The sequence below is a fragment of the Nothoprocta perdicaria genome, unplaced genomic scaffold (assembly GCF_003342845.1).
Source record: "Nothoprocta perdicaria isolate Ctin4 unplaced genomic scaffold, notPer1 scaffold_75, whole genome shotgun sequence".
Lineage (NCBI taxonomy): Eukaryota > Metazoa > Chordata > Aves > Tinamiformes > Tinamidae > Nothoprocta > Nothoprocta perdicaria.
In genome coordinates this window covers 2,923,285-2,945,320 of record NW_020456032.1, presented here as the reverse complement: position 1 = coordinate 2,945,320, position 22,036 = coordinate 2,923,285, and the positions used below count along the sequence as shown (strand labels likewise).

Sequence of the window (22,036 nt, the reverse complement as noted above, 5' to 3'; positions counted from 1 at the left end):
TAGGAGTAAGGCTGCAGACTTGAGACCCAGGAAAAAAGCAGGCTGTTGCATGTCACACTGAATTTTTAAACCATCATTTTGAAAGCTTCTCATCTGACATTGACTTCTGCAAGCATTTGAATTTTAATAGGACAGGGCAAACTCTTTGAAAGGTGCCATGCCCAGTGCAGCAGATGCTGGCTGATTTGCGAGAGAGTACCTGGCAGATGGAGTTCTCTTCCTGTGTTCAGACAGCTGTCAGTTGAGAAAAACCCTTGGGTCGCTCGCTAACATCCCTCTTTTCCCCTTGGCAAACAGGTGAAAGCTCTTCTGGATGAGATGTTAGAGAAATTGATGGATGAGTTTAACATCRCAGAACTGATGGGAAAGGTGGAGGAGAGGACGCCGTACATCGTGGTTGCCTTCCAGGAATGTGAACGCATGAACATCCTCACCAGTGAAATAAAGCGCTCCCTCAAGGAACTCGACCTGGGGCTGAAGGTTAGAGCTCTGTAGGCTCCCTGGTGCTGTAAAAACTTGATGAATGGAAAAGGTGCTCAGGGAATAACAGCAGTCACTATCTCTTCTTAACACAAGCAAAGCGAGCTTGACTTCATGGGGAAGGATTCATGATGGATTTCAAATGGCACATTGGCCCCAGGCCATGAGCCCAGGCCCTGCAAGAGCTAAACATGCACATAATGAAATGTTTTTGTCTACATGATATTGTAGCCCARCAACACTGGGACACTCAGAATTTGAGAAATAGTCTGTTTAAAATTTATCCAAAAAAATCTCACCTTCTCACAGAATGCCTAGTTAATAAGGGGAACTTATAGCAAAACACCATTGAAAGCAAAAGCTTAGCTGGAATCGAAAGGAAAATTGGTAAAGGACAGAAGAATAGTGAGAATATAAYAGAGAAGCACTGACAAACAAGACTTCGGGAAGAGCTAAAACTTCTCTTTCTACTGTGTATGAGTCAGTTTCTAATGAGAGAGTCAAGAGCAGACTTCACCTAGGGAAACAGTGTCCCATTACTGGTCAGCGCCTGGTTCTTTTTCCATCCTGATAGGAAACTAGGCTCTGCTCCAGGTAGGTGAGCCTGGGCTCCTCTTTTATAGAGGCTCTGGGGACAGCAGGACAGATGAGATAGGATGCAAGCTTCTGTGTCAAAGAGGATGTTCAAGAGTAATGTCTTTGAGGCCATATCTGCTGACAGGGGAAATCATCTGCTGAGTCTTCTCCTAGGCAAATGGTGGTACAAGAGGTTGTCAAAGGCCATGGAAGCAGTCTTTCATCGTAAGTCCTGCGGAGGTCAGTCCAGCCACCCAGAAACACATGTTGTTTGTTGCATGCCTGCCTCCGTCCCATGATAGAAAAAATGGAAACCTGGTATAATTTGGGAAAAAGACCCTCTGAGCTCTGCAGATAAAGCCCAGGCAGCTCCCATTTCTCTTCAGCTACAACGTTTTCCAAATGAGAGCAGGATCAGAGCAGCACCTTTCCTAGAAGGCAATCAGCAGAGCATTTATTCTGCCTCAGGCCACAGATGCCAGTCAAACTCTGCTGTGCAGCAGCACAGAAGCTGTGCCCTGGGGCAGAGCTGGTCAGTCACTCTATTCCCACCATCAGCTTCATTCAATCAGAGAGCAAGAGAAACATAATGTGCATGGGCAGCTCTTTCAGTGCTGGACAGACTTCTTGCTAAACTGCTCACTGAAGGATAAACCAATATAGATTAGACTGCAGGTCATTGAGCACCTACRTAGGCAAACACCTAAAAAGACTTTTCATCATGGCCATGTGTTCTGCAGCAGAGGTGCAGCAGAGCTTTGCTGCCCAAAGCTCATGGAAGGTTGAAAGGTCTGGCAGGGAAGCCAAGGATGACCTGTCTTCTTGAGTGATCAGTCCCTACTCTCTCTTGAGGGATTCTTTGAAAAGAGATCTTCAAAGGACTTTTCATCAGAGTACTTGCAGAGTTGCTAGGGCTGGCTTTGGCTTTTGGGTGGCTGCAGTTGTGCAGGGATGGAACTAGGCAGCTTCCAAATCTCTGCAGCTTTGTCCTGKGCTCTGTAAACTCAGCAGCTTAGGGCATCGCTAACACAGGCATTTCTGCATTCACAGCTGATGCYTGTGTCTATATTAGAGACAGGCATATCATACACGCTTAGTGCTGGCACAGTGTATACAATCTGTTTTAAAATAGGCTCATATCTATGTAGTCAGTTGTTATAAGCAAATTTCCTCTATTTTCCAGCATGAGACAGTGGAATTAAAAATACTGTTGCTGGAGACAGGTAGAAAGAAGTGATTTAATGTTTCAATCTTGGAGGACCAAACAAGATATTATTGTAACTGGGAAAATATGTAGCAATTGCATTTAATAGAGAGGAAKAGAGAGACATACAGGCTGTGAAATATTGGTAGGGGGAACAGGTGGAAGTATGGAACTTCACACAGGTGAAATCCTGCACAGAAACAGGACAATAAGAGAGAATGCAAATCTTTCCAAAATTCTATCACGGGTCTTGATAGGAAAGTGAGGAACATAGATGGTCACTGCAGTAAAGGCATCTCTAATGACTGCTTAGGTTTYTCCCAATGGTCCCAATACATATGACAGGACTCAGAGAAATCYGTCTTAAGGTAGTGCTGCCATCCTGACTTTACACCTAGATCTTACACTTGGTTTTGGAGAGAAATCATTCTTTAACTGCTCCTCCTGAGCAGCTCTTTTGAGAGTTGTTAATACATGTTAATCTGTTGGGCTGGGGATCTTTAGGGACATTCAGAGGAGTTTACGTAAGGGCAGCCACAGATCTTAAGCGGAGAATAAATAAAACACAGGGGATGCAGGTCGTATTGTTGTTAACTGAGTCTCTGCTTAAAGGAGGTGATTTGGAAATGTCATGGCCAATTTGAATTTTTGAATAATTCATTGGGTATATCTAACGAAAAGCAATTGTTTGGTCCAAAAATAGGCGGCATCCCATTAAGAGAAAGAGAAATTTCAAGAGCCTGGTAGCCATCAAAAATAACTGACATTTTGAAGCCCTTAGTTCTTAATGACTTCTATGAGACCAGTGGCTGGAATGAAACACTTGCATGTTAATGTTGTACCCAGTGTAATTTTTGTGAGCAGGTGTTCTATTTTACCATGTCAGTGGAGCATAAGCCTACAAAATGGAGATAATAATATTATTAAAGGATCCAGGAAGGCCAAATTTCGTAATACTTGTGGATATTTCACTGTTTCAATTGAAAATAACCTCAACTGAGAAAAAAAAAGTGACKATAATCTGCTCATCTCACAGGGAAGCCTGCAGGTTGATCAGGATTTCCTTCAAGGGTGCCTTTAATGAAAATAATTCCCAGAGTTTTGCAAAGAGGAGAGRAAAAAAAAGAAAAAGAAAAAAAAMCATAACTTGAATCACTCCACATACACTTTAATATTCAGCATATGAAATGCAAATGTATGCATAATTGTGTTTGGGCAACTATGCAAGATAGCTGCTCCGGATCCTCTGAACCCTCATAGGAGATGCCAACAAGTATGCTTGAGTATGCAGTCTTTAAAAATTGTTTTTCTTAAGCCTTTCCGAGAATTACATTTGCTAATTCATTTGCTTTCAGAAAGCAAAGTTAGACTGGACATATGGCTGTGAGGGTTATGATTTTAATCTCTTTGCTTGCATACATTTTGCAATATTTTTACAAGAATAAACAAGAATAAGAAGCTTCCCAAGCATGAAAAATACTTTTGACTATCCTTGTAAGATCCTTGTGTCCTTGCAAGCCAGTCCTGTGGCTCTCAGTGTCCTACTGTGTCCTGTACAGTACTTTGTGTGTCACATTTCTTTGTCTGCATAGTCTTGAAGTGGCTTTAACCAGAGATGAACCTATTATATAAAGAGTGTGGTCTACACTAAGTTCTCCTGAGCCTGGAGATGATTTTTCATTTCTGTTTGACTCTTGTGCCACACTTTAAAGATCTTTTACCAGGTAACCAGTCATTTTACTATTCCCTAGAAATCTGAAATTACTGAGTGAAATAATGGCATGAGTTGCTGATAGACACCTTGTCCCTCCTCATGTATGATGACAGAGCTATAGAGCATTTTGCAATGCTTTATGAAACCAAGGAAATTGTGGTGAAAAGCAATTGCATTTATTCCTGTTGGTTTGAAGTTAATAGCAAATAGCCTGGCTTTTACCAAATCCTGCATTTTGGTGGTGAACTTTTTGGGAAAGCCACAATGTTAGGTGGCAGTTCTGAAGGGAGATGCCAGAACTGTGATGTGGCTGCCAGTTGTGGAGGTAGTATGGACTTCCACTTAAACCCTTGCTTATTGCCAAACAAAACGTGTTTTATAGTGCATGTTTAGAAASATTTAAGGGTTAAAAAAAAAAGGAAGAAAGAAAGAAAGAAAAAAAGAAATAACGAAGATTGCAAGTCTGGTGTGGAACAACCCAAAGTGCAGGAGTGGACATTGCAATGCCTTGATTCAGCTGACACCTTTCATCCCTTTGCTCAGACACAGTGCACAAGGCAGATTAGTATTCAAGCCTTACATTTCAGCTGTCATTCAGCAGCTCTGAGTGTTGCATTCACTGTGTTTTTAGCTCAGAATGTATTCTAATGCAAAATTAGTTCCCAAGTTCAGGAGCGTGGTCCATGCAGAAGGAAACTACGGAGATTGTTAGCGATTGCTAACAGGGCTGCTTTAAAAGGACTTGAACTTTTGCTAAAGCTTGATAGATTTTCATGGGCACAGTAARGGGCACCTCTGCTGACCCCATGGCTGCAGGCGCTGAAGTCCTGGGAAAGAGCAATTGGAATTTTTTAATGTGAAGAGATTGACCCAGTTCCCCTGCTCTTGGTAATGGCTCAACTAATTTCAGTTAATCTTTCCAAAAACATTCACCCTGAGGCRAAGAGAAGTTGTAAGTCAGATGATAAGTTGGCAAAATGATAAGGGGGCAAAAGTAAGTATAATGTAATTAAAAAGTAACCACTTTTAACTATGGGGCTCCTAACTCGTACAGTCTACTGCACCCTGCTAGCTTGTTATGGAACATACCAAACTTACGAAGGGCATTGCAAACTTGTAGAAGCTTAGCTTGCATTTGCAAGTTTTTATCTTTGCAGTTGAGTTATCTTGAGAATCACAGAATGGTTGAGCTTGAAGACACCTCTGGAGATCACCTATGCACTGTGCATAGGTGCACACTTGTGCGCTTCTGAAAATCTGCCCTGTGAAGAGCTTCACTCAGTGAGAGGAAGCAGAAGCAAATTTGGGTCAACTAAAGGATAACAATGAAATATGATGTTGCAGTAAGAGGTGTTCATAAATCCCCAAAGTTTATGAAAAAATTAATATAGAGTGTGTTTGGATGCTATGCTCTTCCCCACTTTCTGGCTCAGATTCTGCTGTGAAGCAAGCTCTGCTCCATGTTAAGCAGTCAACATTTTCACCTCAACAGAGGCACRTTTTCATGTGCTGCTGCTAACTGACCCTTTTGTTTCCCAGGGAGAACTAACTATGACGAGTGACATGGAGAACTTACAGAATGCCCTCTTCTTGGACACGGTGCCCGAGTCCTGGATAAGGAAGGCTTACCCTTCCATGGCGAGCCTGGGTGGATGGTTTGCTGACCTCCTTAATCGCATCAGGGAGCTAGAGACCTGGACAGGAGACTTTTCCTTGCCCTCTGCAGTGTGGCTTGCTGGCTTCTTCAATCCCCAATCTTTCCTGACAGCTATCATGCAGTCCACAGCCCGAAAGAATGAGTGGCCTTTAGACAAGATGAGTCTGCAGTGTGATGTGACGAAGAAGAACCGGGAAGATTTTGCCAGTCCTCCCCGGGAAGGGGCTTATGTGCATGGTTTGTTCATGGAGGGAGCACGCTGGGATGCACAGGTAAGCTTGCCAAGGATGTTGTGGTAAGAAAAAGCTGCGAAAATTGTGCTGGTTAGCAACAGCAGAGAGAAAGGAGTGGATTCTTATTTCTTAGATTTTCTTGTCTCCAGAGTTGAATACCTACCCTACGTGGTGGTATGTGCCAGATGTAGATGAGTGTCTCTCCCTTAACTGTTGGATGATTGTGGAACTGAGCAGAGTTGCAGAACTGAGCTATGACCTGTGCTCCAAAATGGTTCAACCCTTCAGCCATACCCTTACGTGGCACATAAAAGTCACGCGGAAGTCTAGCCTATGTGGTTAAGGCTGATGCCCCTTGAGGGGCAGAACACTCTGGCAGTATGGGTGACACTAGATGATCATCATCTTCTTCCTGGATGTAGGCAAATGCCTTTCAGCTGTAGCAAATCTAACGTCATGGTAACTAAGGTGAGAACCRTGCCCACTGACTGGTACCTGAAGAGAAACCAGCATACTTGGTGTATMGTGGCCTCAAAACCAGCAGTGCACTGGTGAATCAGCATCCCATAGGAACATGATTGTCCTGAAGACAATTCCGTCTGCAGGGTGAGAGCCATTAGGTTGACAGATCCCCCCTGAGCCCAGGCTCTGGGTTGTGTGGCCTGCTGTACAACAAGTCTCAAWTTGTCCTGCATGCAAGAATTAAATGTCAGTGATTCATAATTCTCTTTCTCTGCGAGAAAGTTCAAAATGGGTCACCCAGAAGTTTTCTGGGTCAAGTTTATGCTCTCACAGGAAGAAGCTTTTATTTCAGGGKAAGCTCTTCACAGTGAGCCTTGTCTTAACCTTGAAGATTCTCCTTTATCTGTTATGCAGCTTGCTGGGAGCATGTTGTGCAGAGGAGCCGTGTCTATTGTACACTTCATCAAATCCTCACCTTRCAATTCAAATCTAAGAACCTCCACTTGTTTTTCATCTCTCTCTCTCTGAAATAGTTTGTTGTGAGGGATAGGAAATTAGGAAAAGCTCTAAATAGAGTCATTGTCCATCCTTAAAACTGCAGACATTCAGAAGTGAAGGACTGAGAGTACCTAGCACATTTTATCACAAATCCTTGGGAAGGTAGAAGCTCCAGACCCTTTTCTCTCTGAGAATGTTACCTTTCCCTACGTGGGGATGGACATGAAGAGTAAGACATTCAGTGGTGCTAAGCCAGAAATCTTTTGAGGACCATGTAACTTCTTTCCTCTGCCTCCTTCTGATATCTTGTGGATTTCAGCAGTAAGTTTTGTCTTCAAAGACCATCCAGACTTTAGTATGTTTTATATGTTTTTCTGCTTACGTTTTCTCTGTTGTGGAAAAATACAGAACAATAACATTTATAGAGCCATTCATAGTCTCTAGGTATCATGCTTCAGCTTATTTCAGAAAGAAAAAGTGTAATTTTGTATGTTGTTGTTCATTCTAAAATATCAATTCTACCCAATAGAACTATTTGTTTTACCCCTAATCCATTGTGCACACATATACATAAATGGATGTGGAATTATTAGAACAGCCACAGTTATTTTGGGTTATATGTTCATTCAACATTAATTCTCTGATAAGAATAGCAGGTCGTGTTTAGACGTACTACTCTGGGGAGCATGTCTACTTGTCCAAGAATATTGCATATTTAGATTATGTCTTTAGAAAAGGGAAAATTCCCTCCCTATCCTCCTACCCACAATTTTCTATTTATTTAAACATTTATGTTTGCCCTTGGGTATCGTAAATTTATAAAACCTTCATTACAAAACAGCAGGCAGCTATTAAACCGAATGAAATCAAGCAGGTTATTTTGGATCCAAATGATCTGTTGCTCTAATGCCATTAAGGTCAGCAGAGCTCAGCTAAGCTGGAGATAATGTGAGATGTTTTAGCTCAAGCCGTGGGAGATGGGAGACTCCTGATTGATTCCTGAGTTTCCCACTTCCCACAGTGGAGAGTGTAGTCCTGGTATATGCCCTGCCAAGGGTATTAAAGCTAAAAGAATAGGTCTTTTAATAGTAATGTGCTGCACTGAGCTTTGCAGATTGTAGATGAAATACTCCCTTGTCCTTAGAGGAGATGCACACCCAGTGCACAGCATGCTGAGCAGTGCTTCAGCACGGAGAATATCTGTCTCCTTTGATCCACATCAGCTAAAGCTCCCGTGAACTCTTTAAAGCTAGTCCTATGGAAAGAACTTGTGTTAAACAAGCAGAGAGGCTAACAAGGGACAGATTGGGATGTCCAGGAGCAGTCACAGATGGCATTAATATTAGTGATTCGAATGGCTTATTTTCCTTGAGAACAGTCCCGTGTTGCTCTTTTTCATCTGAAATACATCCCAGAAGCCGAGACAGATGAAGACAGCATGCGTGTGGAACCCAGTCCTGGTATGGATGGAGTCCACAATCCTGATGTGGAATCCCTCAGCCCCTCACAGCTTGCATCATTTTGTGGGCCCTGGTACATCAACTCATGCATCAACCTCGTCACCTCAGGGGTGGGTAGTTTTTGGGGCGGAGATGTGTTTTGACATTATAATGATCTTATAAGGAGCAAAGTTCAAGCKAAGTTCATGTGAAAGGAGTGATTTGCCACCCTTGCTGGCCCAGCACTGGACATCTCATTGTACATCTCCATTGGGCAGCTACTGTGCRGCTTATCAGCAGAGTTTGGCCGTCGTGTCTTCACTYMGCTCCACCTTCCATTATTCCTCTTGGCACYTGCAAGGAGGGCAGACTATGATTCCCTACCTACCAGCCATCCTGGAAGTGCCGATTATATCACCCCAAGCAAACTTCCGTAAAGCCAAAACTTATGTTAGGCTCCAGTTTTTCTCTAAATTTCTCCTTTTCAAGCAATTCTTCCACAAGAGCTATCTCAGATTTCAGATTTTATTAACYGAGCAATAGGTAGAATGTATCTTGGGAATTTGAAGAATTATCATTAGTAAACAAGAGATTTGATCAAAATTCACCCTCAGAAATTAAAGTTGTAGAGCTAAAAACAGCACATAATAAAGCTTCATAAATAGCCCCTTTTCATGGTGAGATAAGGATTATTCAATATTTGTTCAACATGTTGGAAATACAAAATCCTAAATGAGAACTGAGTCTTAGTTTAGTATAACGGATGACATTAGTACAATTAAATGGAGGTGTGATGCAAGAGGGATTATGTTTCTTCACTCATTTTGAGAAATGAATAAACTATTAGACAGGTTGAACCTCATCCCACAGTGCTGCTCCTAGAGCATTTGAGATGATAATGATAYGTGAAACTAAGCTGCAATAAGAAGCAGGTTTTTAGCCAAGAGTATTTTMTTTTCTTTTCTGCATTTGCTTTCATTTGCTCTCTCCGGCCTCCATCAAGCAATTTTGCAGGCTATTCCTAATTGATGTGGAGGGCATTTTATTCTCAGAAAGAGAAGCAGAAGCTGCCCAAGAGATGAGCACTGGGGAAACAAGTCAGTTGATTTTGTGCTCTCACAGCACACTGTCCTTCTCCCAGGTCAGACAGCCTGCTGAGGGAAGACATTGCTCTGAAAAGGATCATGTTGGCTTCTTCTTTTAAGATAATATTCCATCTGGAGCAGTCCTTCAGTATCCATCTTGTGCTATCAGCATATGTTAGTTGAAAAGAAGCCGGWTTTGGGGTCTGGCGACACACTTCCCGTGGTCAGTATGCAGAAGAGCATTCCATGTTGTGTTCCAGTTTTGAAGCTGTGGTAGGACACTTGGTGCTTTTTGGCCTCTTCTCATGTGAGGTTTGCTTTCCAACCTGAACCTTTTTCTGGAGTCTACATTTGGTCCTAGAGCAAGCAGATTTCCCCAATGTGGTTCTGGTTTGACCAGAATCACAGCTAGGTGAATGTTATCTGCCTGGACCTAGTCTGGGGGGTCTGAGGACTTTGGAAACCTAACTAAGACCTCTTATTTCATCTGTAGATGGGGATCATCACAGATGCAAGGATCAAGGAGCTAACCCCGGCCATGCCTGTCATTTTYATCAAGGCCATTCCTGCTGACAAGCAAGATGCCCGTGTTGTGTACCCATGTCCTGTCTACAAAACACGCCAAAGAGGACCAACGTTTGTGTGGACTTTTAACCTTAAAACGAAGGAAAATCCTTCCAAGTGGGTGCTYGCTGGTGTGGCCTTACTGCTACAGATCTAGGCTCACTAGCAGAGGATTAGGAAATTCCTAACAACGTAATGTCCAAAATTATGTATTATTCTGAGATCGAACCCAATCTCCATTGCTCTCAGTAGGGGACATTTAAAAATAAGGTAAATAGAACCTAAAAGTTTGTAACACCTGTTTGCAGAAGGGATTTGTAAATCAGTGTCCTGTCATTGCTACGTTGTACACTGGAGCTGTCTTTCTGACCCAGGTAGTGCTAAGCTTAAATCTCAGTTTAATGTTTATTTCTCTTCGGTAGTTCCAAAGTAGTTATAAAATTCATGGACTTCTCTCAAATCCTTATATATTTCAGAATCTGTAAAATTCTTTAAACCATTTTTTTTTTCTTTAGATGAATATTTTTGTCTTATGAATGATGCTGAAAAGTGGAGAATCCTGCAGTTGTTTTGGTCGTGAGTTTTTTCTTGCTCCAATATCCCTATAAATGTTTGAACAATTTAAAATAGTGTTAAAATCCAGTTCTTAATCTAATTAAAGGTTAAAAATTCAGCACAGTGGTTAAGATGAATGTTTCCTTATAATATAAATTCACTAAGAAAAATGTTTATTCCTCACTCGTGGCCTCAGAGGATGCCCTCAGGGACACATCAACATTCAGTTAAACTGAAGTTTGTCTCCAGCAAGCTGACTGGCTTCATGAATGGCCTCAGCTCAGACTAATGGGAACATGGACAGCTCTGTGCTAATCCAGGGTTTCGGCTTTCTGCAGTCATGGTAATGGGTAACACCTTCAGACTTTGCAAGAGATGCAGAGTGACCCTCTTGGGCTGGTCGTCCCACCACTTATAGGGCAAAGTAGCAGCTGTTTTCCTGCAAGAACAAGGAAATCAGAATTCTGTGTCTTCTAAGATCTGGGGGAATGTGACCAGCAGGATCAAGATAAGATGGCAAAACTCTCCGGCACAAACTTTAATTACCATGTTGTGTCTGCAAGGTATATCCAGAAAAATTAATAATAATGAAACTAGTTATCTCTTAGCAAAAAAAATCTGCAAGTGTCTAATGCAGAGGAGAGAGATGTCTTAAGCTTCCTGTTTTAAAATGCTCCTTAATCCATATATGAGATAGCAGCTTCTCTAGACTGCCCTAAATATCCAGAGTCTGGCTAGAATAGGGCTTTTCAGCCAGGGAGAGCTCTATTGTTCAGTGACAAAAGCTCAGGGTTAGATTAAAACCTACCAATTTGGATATGGGGATGGAAACTGGCCACTTTCCAAGGCTTTGCAAAATCAATTTCTTCGATATATTTTCTTTGCATTTCCCCGTGCAGGTTTAATTCTATAAACAAGGCACTGCTGAATTAAAGTGGGGTGAGAATGAAGGGAAGTGTATCAGGCTTTGAGCAGTGTTGCTGGTTTGGTCTTTCTTCAGTATTTCTTATATGCTCCTTTTACCACAGGCTTCTCAATATTTTGTATATGGGATTTCCTGACATTCTAGAGCCTACTTCTGTCCTGAACTTAATGCTTCTTGAATTTTAAAGCCTTGGTGCCTTTTTTTTTTTTTCCTAGCATACTAGAGCTGCTCTCTGCCCTGCAAGATGCTTCTGTAACTACAGGAAAGGAAAAGTTCGCTGATTCCCCAGGCATTGATTGCTCTTTCCAGAGGAAAGGCCTGGCCTATTCTCTTGCCAGCTTAAGAAGAATGGGATGTTGACAACAAAACGTATCCGATGATTGTTTTATTATATATATCTTCCTGCATAATTCACCAATTGGGCAGGCAGGGTAGCAGGGAGATATTTATAGATACTAGAAATGTCACCATGGTGCTCATTCTTCATCCTTTGAAAATCATCACGGGGAGGAGTTGGCTGCAAAATGTTACAAGAGAAGGAGAATGAAGGATTTGGTGTTTGGAGGGATTGGGGGGATTAAAAAAAAGTCTTGACAAATGTGAGATCTTCATGCCATATCTACTTAAAACAGGCAATTAAATACAGCTGAGGAAGCTATTCGTTAGGATCAATGCGTTAGTCCAAGGTGAGTCGCTTCTGTTTGTGAGCTCTTTGGGGTTAGCTGCCTGCTGGACATTTCCAGTTCTCAGCTCTCTTCCCACTTCTCCTTCTTGTTTGAGCAGAAGAGACTGAGCAAAGAAGAGCAATGGGCTCAGAGAGCTGTGGTGTCCAAGGCAAAACTGGGATTCCTGTGRAACAGGGCAGGCAGCAATTGCAGCATGAGACCAAGAGGGCAGGTAGGCAGGCAGCAAGGGCTCATGTGGTTTATTATTTTTAGGGCAAGCTGAAAATACTGTGAGATGTCTTTTCCAACAGAGGAATCAGTCACATGGCACCAGTCTTCATCTTCAGCCTGGAAGCTCCTCTCCTGCCGTATGGACCCCCCCCATCCCCTCACCTTTTCCTTTGCCCCGACTTCGCCASTCACCTCTTCTCTCTTCCACTGGGACCCCAACGCTTCTCCTGCCTAGAAATGCAGCCATGGCCACCAGGTGAGTGAATGCTCAGTTTCTAAAAGCAGCTTAAGTGGAATATTAAAACAGCATGGACTGTCACCACTTGAATTGACCTCTGAGGTCCCTTCCAACCTTAAGCATTCTATGATTCTATGAATGGTAGGGTTGCTTGCGAGCTARATTATCAGCACAACATTCATGTGACTTAAATTTAAGCAATGGAAAGGTAAGTGTGTTAATCCTAGCCAGTCTCCTTTATAACGAGCAATTAGAATTAGGCTCGTTCAGTATGCGATTTTTCTGCCTCATCCTGGGTACCTCCTGGAGAGRTCAAGTATGCCAAAATGTTTGATGCTGCGTTGCTAAATACATGTAGAGCTCAGGAGTCACTAGATCAGTGAGATGCTTCGACGCTTGAGGACGAGCCTCGGAATCCTGCCTTCTTGCCCTGTCCCAGTAGTTCAGGCAGTTCCTGCATCGCATGGTTTCACCTGCAAGATCAGGCATTGGTTGACCTGGAGAGCACAGACTAGATCTCGTGCTTCCCATGCATCTCTGCAGCTGCTAACACTTTGCAGTGCCCCATGGGGCTCCTTTAGGCTCGGCTCGGGCATGACTGCTCAGAACATCTACGGTCAATTAGTTTACTCCAGACTCCTGACGTTTTCCAAAGAGATAAAAGTGAAATGAATAAAACTGAACTAGTGAATGCTTCCTATCAGCTAAAATTGAATGAACTCTCCTGAGACAGAGAAAAGGCTTTTCTGTAGCCTGGGGGTGTTGTACCTGCTGCAAATTATAATTGGCAAAGAAGACATTTCAGAGTAAAATCTTCAGAAATCCCTTGTAATGGTGCCCCAAATTTGGGGGTTAACAAGCTCCATCCTGCTACAGCTATTTCTCACAGAGGGAAAGAGAAGGTAGACTAGACACAGAAAAGGAGAACCCAGGTGATGGTCATTAGATTGGACTTGCCAAGGCAAATTTGTTACAGCTTTAACAGCATTGTCAGTGCCCAGTGATGCAAATACTGCACCTATTACTGCTCAATCATTTACAGGACGAAACTAGCTGTAACATATCAGCTAAGGCCACTCCTCCTACAAAGCAGTGTTAATATATTTAATTAKAAATGAGTTATTAGATTTGTGTGCATTGTTATGGATTGTCTTTTAAATGAGTGCAGTTGTCTAAATGGATCTGTGGATATATTTGTGTTGTTAATTGGTGTGCACCTAATTTTAAAAAGCTTTTRGACTATAGGAAGCAGTCATGAGCATGAAGTCATGAGCAGCCCTTCTAATGTGAATGCTAGTGTGCCTGCTACAGCAGAAGACTTATTTGGAACTGTATATTCATTGCTAAAGGTTTTGCAGCCATTATGTTTATCTATGGACAGCCTTATCAGGTTCACTTCTAGAATGCTGTTATAGCACTCATTTTGCTTAGGGCCAAAAGCCACAAGAAGCAGACCAAGCCTCGGCTCAATGCCTTCTCTTAACTTTTCCAAGAGCATGGCAAGGGTTAAAAGGAGACACATGTGTGCTATGGGAGCTTTAGTGTCTGCAGCATCTCCAGTTTCTGGGAAGGGCTGTTTCAGGAATTCTATTTGTGCTGTTAAAAAAAGTTTCCTTCTCAAAATCAGAGTATTTGTAGGATTGTGTGAAGTATGATGAAAGCTTCCATGGGTAAGAGTTGCTCATGCCCGTGATGAAGGTTTGTTCCAGGACAGCAAATACGCTCTACAGTTCTGGAGACCCCAACATTTGGCATATTCACATGGGAAATGGACTCTTAACTGAAGAGGTGATGACCTGGTTTGGTGCAAGGACCCGAGCAGAGGTCTGCAAGTGCCTCGATCTCACCACCATGGCTCTTAGACAGTCACGAGAGGAAGGTACGTGTGAGAACATCTCCCTTGGGATAACCCAATCATAGACKGAGAAAAAAAAAAAACGGATTCTTGGCCACATTTATGGAGCAGGCAAACCATTTCTCTCCTCTCTTTTCTGGTGCTGGCAGACAGCAGTACTGGCCCCGCAGTGCCTGCTCTGTGGAGCAGTGTTAGCACGCAAAGCTCAGCAGAAGAGCTAGCAGGGAAGGAGGTGGTGGATCCCTGCTCTCTCCCTGAACTAACTGGCTAGCAGACCAGCACAAATGCTCTCCCCAGGCCCTTGCTTTGTTTCTGCAGACATGTTCTCTGGTTATTTTTCTCCATGTGATACTAACACTGAGCCTTAACTTGGGGGCAGGAGGTGGCTGAGGTATGCAGGCGTTRCAGCTGCCTGCTCCACTTATGTCTCAGGGTTGCAGAAATGTCCTGCTAGCTGAGGGAGCAGCTGGCCCAGCGTGAGCCAGGGCAGCATCATTATGAGGCCTTGGGTTAGACCCTGCTCCTCCTCCTGACCTCAACTCTCAAGTCAACCTCAAGTCTCCTCCTGACCACAACTGGTGCTATTTTCAAATGAATGCAAGCTGAGGGTAGGAGATGTTTCTTTCAGCCTAGCCCTTCCTCTAGGCTGGCTGAGCACCATGGTATTGACTGTGACTGCAAAGAGAACAGGAGGGATCTTTCAGCTCCCCTAGAAGTCAAGAGAAGGAGTAGTTATGGAAAAAAGGGTGGTATCCTCATGCTATGGGCTTCCCCTAGCTAGCAATTCCTGGTTTAGTCTTGGGTGAGAAGGTGCTGGGACTGCTAGATTTTGGAGAATCAGGTGGGAAGCCATCCTCCCTCCTTCCATTATAGGACATAGAAAAGGGTTTTGGGCCAAAACCCCTTAAGAGCTGACAACAGTAGCTGGGATGTTATACACTACTGTGGGAGGCCCGTGATTTCTTCTGGAGACAATCCCGGTACTGCTGTGTGTGATCAGCTGTGTGTAATTTCATGGCAGTCTCATGTTGCAGTCATCAAAGCACCTGGCTGCACATGAGACTGGATAAACAGGGAAATGATTATAAGAAACAAACAGGGTTCAAAGGGGCTTAGAAAATTATTCAGCAAACGCATAATTGCTGAAGTGAAAAGAAGAATGTTGTTAGGTTGTAAGTGTTGTTAGGTGCCTGGCAGGCTGGTGGAGATGTGTCCATTGAGTTTGTTTCGGAGCAGAGACAGGGTGAATCTGAACAGAACAATTTTTGGAAATCCTGTCCTGCTTTCTCATCTGCCATCAGGGTGTGCTTTTTATGGAACCGAGTTGTTATGACATTGCCTGCACTTTGACTGAGTTCTGTCTACTTAACAAGTGTTTCAATTAATTAGTGTAATGTTATTATTGGAAAGAAGCAGCAGATAGAAGGAAGATGAGTAGATAATGAGAAATGAATTGCTATCTATCTAGGGTGTCTTGCTGAACACACAGTGGTTTCCCACCCTTCGGAAAGGGATTCAAAGCAATGAAGAATGTGATGCCTTTCAGTGGGTGAYAGGAGGCCTGCACAGACTGGGGCTGAGAGAAGATGCATACATGGTCCCCATCTGTTTCACATATGTAGTTTGCATCCCACAGTGTCTCCCTGGCTTCATCTTCTGTTCCTGCAAGGAGACAACATGGGCGTTACAGCCTATGAGTGCATACGTTCTGGCCCGTTCTTGACTGCCTGCTTTGCTTCCAATTCCTGCAGCCTGTGAGTCAAACCCAAGTTGTAGGTAGCATCTGATACAGACACGTGTCCAAGGACCCTGGGGAGCTTGGAAGCTTTTGTGCAAGGCCTCAATTAGAATACAATGTGAGAGGAGCCTGAGAGACCCTCAGAACTGGACCTTCAGGGAAGAGCGCATCAGGTCCATGGTCACAGCATTGCCTCCTACTTGCRTTAGCAAATGCAAGAGAAATCAAAGGGCCATGAAGGACCCATACGACCTTTCCCAAGGCACTGAGGTGGATTGACATCCTCCTACATTGCACTGCCTCGGTAGGCAGGATACCACTTTATCTGCCAAAGTTACCTACARGTACCTTATACCACCTGCTTTTGGGGTGAGGCTGGAGGGGAGTGCTTTCAGGCTAAGATTAATGCAGGTACCTTAGCGTAACGGTTAAAGCAGTTGACTGAACACTCATTAATTTTGTCCTCAGCTCCCTGCTGCTGCCAGGAGCTCATTCATACAGCTTTATTACCACYGCTCTGCTGGGAAATCAGCAGCAGCTCTAACAGGCCACGTTTGCTTCCTAGCTCTGCAGGGGTGCCCCTGCCTGTCCCATGTCCTGAAAAGTGCAGGTCTGTGTGGGAATCTCATAAGGAAAACCTTCCTTATGGCCCAAGAGAGGCAGGGAGCAAGGGAGATGCCTAGAGGTGCCCTGTGACTGTAGGGGATTCCCTCGAGAGGGTGGCTCATCCTCAGGTGTCCAGCGAGGCAGGATGGCTCTTGGTGCTGCTGCTGRCATTCGAGCTGCAGTTTTAGAGGGAAGCTGCCGAGGCCAGGCCTGGCTGCAGAGCACAGGCTGCACGGGCAAAACCATCTTGTGTTYCTGCCCAGACTGCTCAGGGCCTTTGCTGACCAGCTTCATTTCTCAGGGTCATCTTGCTCCTATGTCACCCGTGGTATCGCAGTCACCACCAACAGGTGATTGGGCTGACGTCCTCCTCCACCRTCAACAGGTGATACCTTTTATGGGAAGGGAAGAAATTAACTCATTCCCCATTGCTCCCTCTCCACTTATTGGTGCTACGAGGGGTTGGGTAATTGTGAATAGAACTGCCAGGCAAAATGAAACTTGAAAATATATTTTAATTAACTCTGCTGGGTTCATGAAGTGCTGATTGGGCCTTTCTGACGTTGAGCTCTGCTCAAAGATAGAAGACCCCAAGCACTAGAGAGGCAAGAGAAACAGAAAAGGTCCTGCATTCACACCAGAGGTCCCCTGGATGCTGATTAGCTGATTAGCTAGTTAAGCTCATCAGCAAAGAAACAGAAAACCGTGTTTGAGGAAGGACAGGAGAGAAGCTTAGACTCTGATGCTGTGAGGAATAGTGATTGGATCATGCCAGCATTCCACTGAGGCAGTGGTGGGAAGGGCTCCCTGGGATGTCCCTGGGATGTGCAGCACCTACCCAGAGCTGCACGTCATAGCTATGAGCTGCAGGAGCTGGAGGAGAAACACAGGCCGAGAGGTGGCTCCAGGGGGTGAGAAGAGCTTCTCCAAAGTCCAACAGTCCAGGATTGCGGTGAGCTGTTTCCTGGTGGAAGGGGAGCATCACCATGTGGTATCTGACCTGCTTTGTTCAGTCCCAGTGTTATGCTAGAAAGGAGTTTGGGTGCCTGGACAATTTTCTTTTCAAAAATCATTCCCAATTATCAAGCAGTGTGTTTTTAATGTGAGCAAATTTGCCTAATGCTGAAGGCAAATCAGTGTGAACATATGCAATTCCTTTCCAAGAATCAAAACAAACATCCTGCCACATTTTCCCTGGTAGTTGTAGCTGTAGGAAACCCCAAACTTTGCACTAGCTTGGATAAAAATGCTGTCTTTTGCCTTTCCTGCCATGGTGGAGGTGAGAGGTGTCTACTGAGGTCAAGCTCTGACCCCACTGGCGTTCCTCTAACCTATTTGCCCATAACAAATCTATTCTGTGTTAAAGTCTCTAGCACTATGGCCCTTTCCTRAGTTCTGACCTTGCAATACAAGGCTTTGTAGATGGAAAATGAATCATAAAAATAATGGRAAAAAAAAGTTCAAATTAAAATAAAATCATGTAAAAGTTGAATAGATTTACACTGAAAACTTTTATGTCAAATAGTATTGTCTTACTTCATCCTTCTACTATTTTTTTTTTATTGTTGTGGTTATTTTTTGTCATGAGGATGAAATGTAATGAATAGGTATGTAAAAATAATGACTCTTCCAGACCTTGTAGCATTCATTTTAATAGATGCTATTTAAGTACACACAGAAATATAGATATTTAGGTTTCAAACGCTGGTTACAAAGATTGGGAATGCTGCCAGGGAAATGGCCTTTTGTTTTTCCCCAATAGATATCAAAAGAGAAACAGTTTATATGTTGAAATTGCCTTTATTTTTGAATCCATAAATATTTGTTACTGACAAAAGTGGAAAAATCCTTAAGACTCTAAATTTTACTAAACTGATAATATTTTTGTTTACAGTACATACAGAATGTGCTTTACAGGTAAGTATAACAACAAGAATAATACAGAGAAAAACAGTCAAATACTGCTCATCTTGAAGCTTACTTAATGGTTAACCAAGAGTCTGTGCAAAGTTACAGATACAAATGTACTTCCTCTTTAGTACTACTGTATAATAAACATGGAATCCATAAACTGGGCTAAAGCACAAAAATATCCACTCAACTCCTCTTAAGAAATATTGTCCCCCAAACTAAAAATAGTTACAGTAAGAAGTGTCTTTCTCAGAGCCAAGAAATTCTTGCTACAAAAATTTCTAACAGGTTTACAGACTGAAGGTCAGAAGCTATTACGAAGCACGTGGGCAGGACGTCGGGGTGGTGGGACGCCGTCTCGCTGCGGTGGAGATGGTGMTGATGGAGACCTCCCGGACATCGTGGAGTCACAGCAGGGGCGCGGGACGTGGCTTTTGCTGTCTGCTGTCTGAGATTAGAGATCACGTTCTGGTTTACATCCGTGAGTTTAAAACAAGGGGATCATTCCAACGCTCTCCTAACTCTCAGGGCTCCGGGAGGTGAAATGGAGGTGGGTTTTTCCCAGATTTTTGGGCTCGGTGAGGGCACCTCCATTGCAGCCTAAAACCCGCTGAGAGGCTCAAAACGATCCCTTCTATGATCCACTTAAGAACATATAACACAGAAGTGGCTATGCGCTCAGAAACAGCCCCAACACAGGCTTATTGCTAAATAACACTGTTATTGAAAATCTTTAAGCCTCCTTCCCTCTTCTTTCCAGTAGTAAGTTTTACTCATCTGAAATACATCTGAACATTAAATCTATATGTACTARACATATTCCCCAAAGTCCCTCCTTCCAGATTAATCATTAAATCTGAAACAAAAGATAAACTAGCTATTTTTTTTCATTACAGCAATGGAAGATGGCAAATGAATCACAAATTAGACCACTTACAGCAAATACAATTAAAGTTACCCTGTTTCATGATGGATTTGCTTGCTGTGGAGGAAGAAGATATAGAAATCTTCCCAGCTGCCAGGACCTACCCATCTCTTACAAAACCATGATTCCAGGCTCTTGCAGCCCTCTGACAGGAAAGCTTCTGATTGAAAGTCACAAGAACCAAAATATGCATGCAAGAAGCCTAGATTCATGGGTTTAGCTTTGCAGCCCGCCAGGAAAGCAGAACGGTAAGTAGAAAATAAGTGTAAGCTATGAAAGGAGGGCTTATTCCTGGGGTAACTGTCCCTGTTTCTCCCCTTGCCCTCCCTATCCCCCCCACTCCCAGCAAATAAGAATATTATTTATAAAAGGAACATTAAAACATTGAAAAATATTCAATTTTTTTTCCTTTAAAACACAATTCACTGCAATTAGAAGACTTTTATGATAATATTTCCATTCCATATGGTGATCTGTGTGGCTCATTAAAAATAGTTTTCTGTATTTCAAAGAATGAGTCAATATATTTTGGAAGATTAGGCTGTTGCAGGATCAGTCAGAAATTACTCATTTTTACAGACATTACTACAGTTGTATGCATACAGGTGTGTGCGTGTGTATCTACACCCACATACATATAACAGTGATTTGTATGAAATCTAGTACAACTCACTATTACATGTTGTTACATGTTGCTGCTTGGGCTATTTGAAGACTTATCAGTTTGTAGGAAAGAATATAAACTTTTCAACACCACCCTCCCCTAGTCCCTGTTCAGGTACTCTGGGAACTGGATGTGCCCCAGATGACTGTTTTCACCTGTTGGTTAGAGAAAAAGACAGATCAATCCTYCGGAGTATATTAGATTAATCAAGGCAGATTGTAGTTTTACTATACAGAGGAATGTGACTGCATCCTGCTTTTCTCCTGAGTACAGAATGAGATGGTGACTCAGACATAAGGAGAAGAAAGCAGAAAGGTCAACGTGCAGGTAGCAGCCTCTCTAAATACTGCTAGTGGAACCCTTTCCAGAAGGAAAGCAGGAGGATTTGGGGAAAGCTGTCCCTCCTAGTTCCAACACTCTAATTCTGGACAGACACTAGTTTGCGACACGAGTCACAGTATGACAGGAGAATGGTTTTCTGGCAAACAAGATTAATAAAAATGTTTCCTCTTCTACAGTGTTTATTTTGAGAGGGTGTCAAATCCATAGACATAACGGTATAAAACATCACAATGCCTCTCTGGATTAGGGAAGTTGACTATACCATCATATTTTCCTCATCAAAGTGCTAGGGATCAGGCTCATCACTGTTCCTAGTCTTGAATCATGTGCCTTTTCAGTGAAAAACTATCAGGAATTAGAGATACTGAGAAAAAAAAAAAAAAAAAAAAAAATAGCAAATAAGAACACCTGTGCATGCTGAAATACTGTCATTCAAGATAACCAATCAATTCCAGTGCACTAAGCAAGCCACAGGAATGCAGTTCCTAGAAAGAAACTTCAGCCTTCCAGGTAAGAGTGCCTTCTCAGAGAAATGTTGACAATTTTCTGTGGTGCTGGCAGAGTCCCTGAAGATATTTTGCCTAGAAAGGCTTTGGGATGGGTGTTATGGGACACAACTGTTTGAAACATTTGCATGAGTGGAAGAGCCCAGGAGATGGTTCGAGCATTTCTTTGGAGGATTATTGCCCAGATAGATAGTACAGGCTAATGGAGGGCCTGCGATATTCGTCAGTCAGARTGGTCAATGTTAAACAGCCTGGGACAGCATCTGCATGGGGTACTTGAGTGGACAGTATCCATATTTGCACTTGGTCCAGCAACTTCCTTATTCGTGAACTGAACATTTAAACAAAGACTGTCACTTGGGACATACGGCCATGTAAATGGAGAGGAGTGTTCACTTACTCATGGCCTCACTTGGTCACCTCTGCTCCATGGGCTCTTCCACCTCAAGTCCTGGAGACTCTAGGGTGGACTCTCCTCTCCCACAGTGTTCACATGCCCCTCCTTGCAGAGGGCATTTGTCCCAGATTCTCCCAGGAGAATAGAAGAGATTCAGAACCTCAGCAGAGGCCACCTCTCCATCAGCCATGTGTTTCTGTTCTCTTCAAATCAGTCACAAAACTTTAGATGGCAGGGAGGTCACCAAGAGGAAGATTTTTTCACAGGGAATTGCCTTTTAAAAAATATCCAGTGACTGAGATGAGGAGCTTGGAGGTAGTCAGGGGAGAGGAGCATCCATCAAGGTAAGGACATGAGGTGTGAGCATTGGAGAGGCCTTTCCTTTCTCATCCCCAGGTCATGATCTGCCACAGTGATTCATAAAGAAATTTGTGTGTCACCCAGAGAGATTCTGCCCAAGGTTGCACAGTAATAAACCAGACAGTCTGAACCATGGAGACAGTTATTTGTTCCTTCACAGCTTAAGTTTCTGTCAAACAAAGCCCCAGAATTTCTTTCAGACGGGA

General features: G+C 43.2%; 1 protein-coding gene across 1 annotated transcript in view; it reads left to right on the top strand.

Annotated features, from left to right (window-relative positions):
* DNAH9 (dynein axonemal heavy chain 9) overlaps positions 1-10,467 on the top strand; it is a 155,076-nt gene extending 144,609 nt beyond the window's left edge. The window contains exons 68-70 of the mRNA XM_026051405.1: positions 298-480; positions 5,514-5,903; positions 9,842-10,467. Coding sequence (XP_025907190.1) covers positions 298-480; positions 5,514-5,903; positions 9,842-10,069 — 801 coding nt within the window. The 3' untranslated portion in view covers positions 10,070-10,467. The remainder of the gene's footprint in view (positions 1-297; positions 481-5,513; positions 5,904-9,841) is intronic.
* Positions 10,468-22,036: the final 11,569 nt, after the last annotated feature.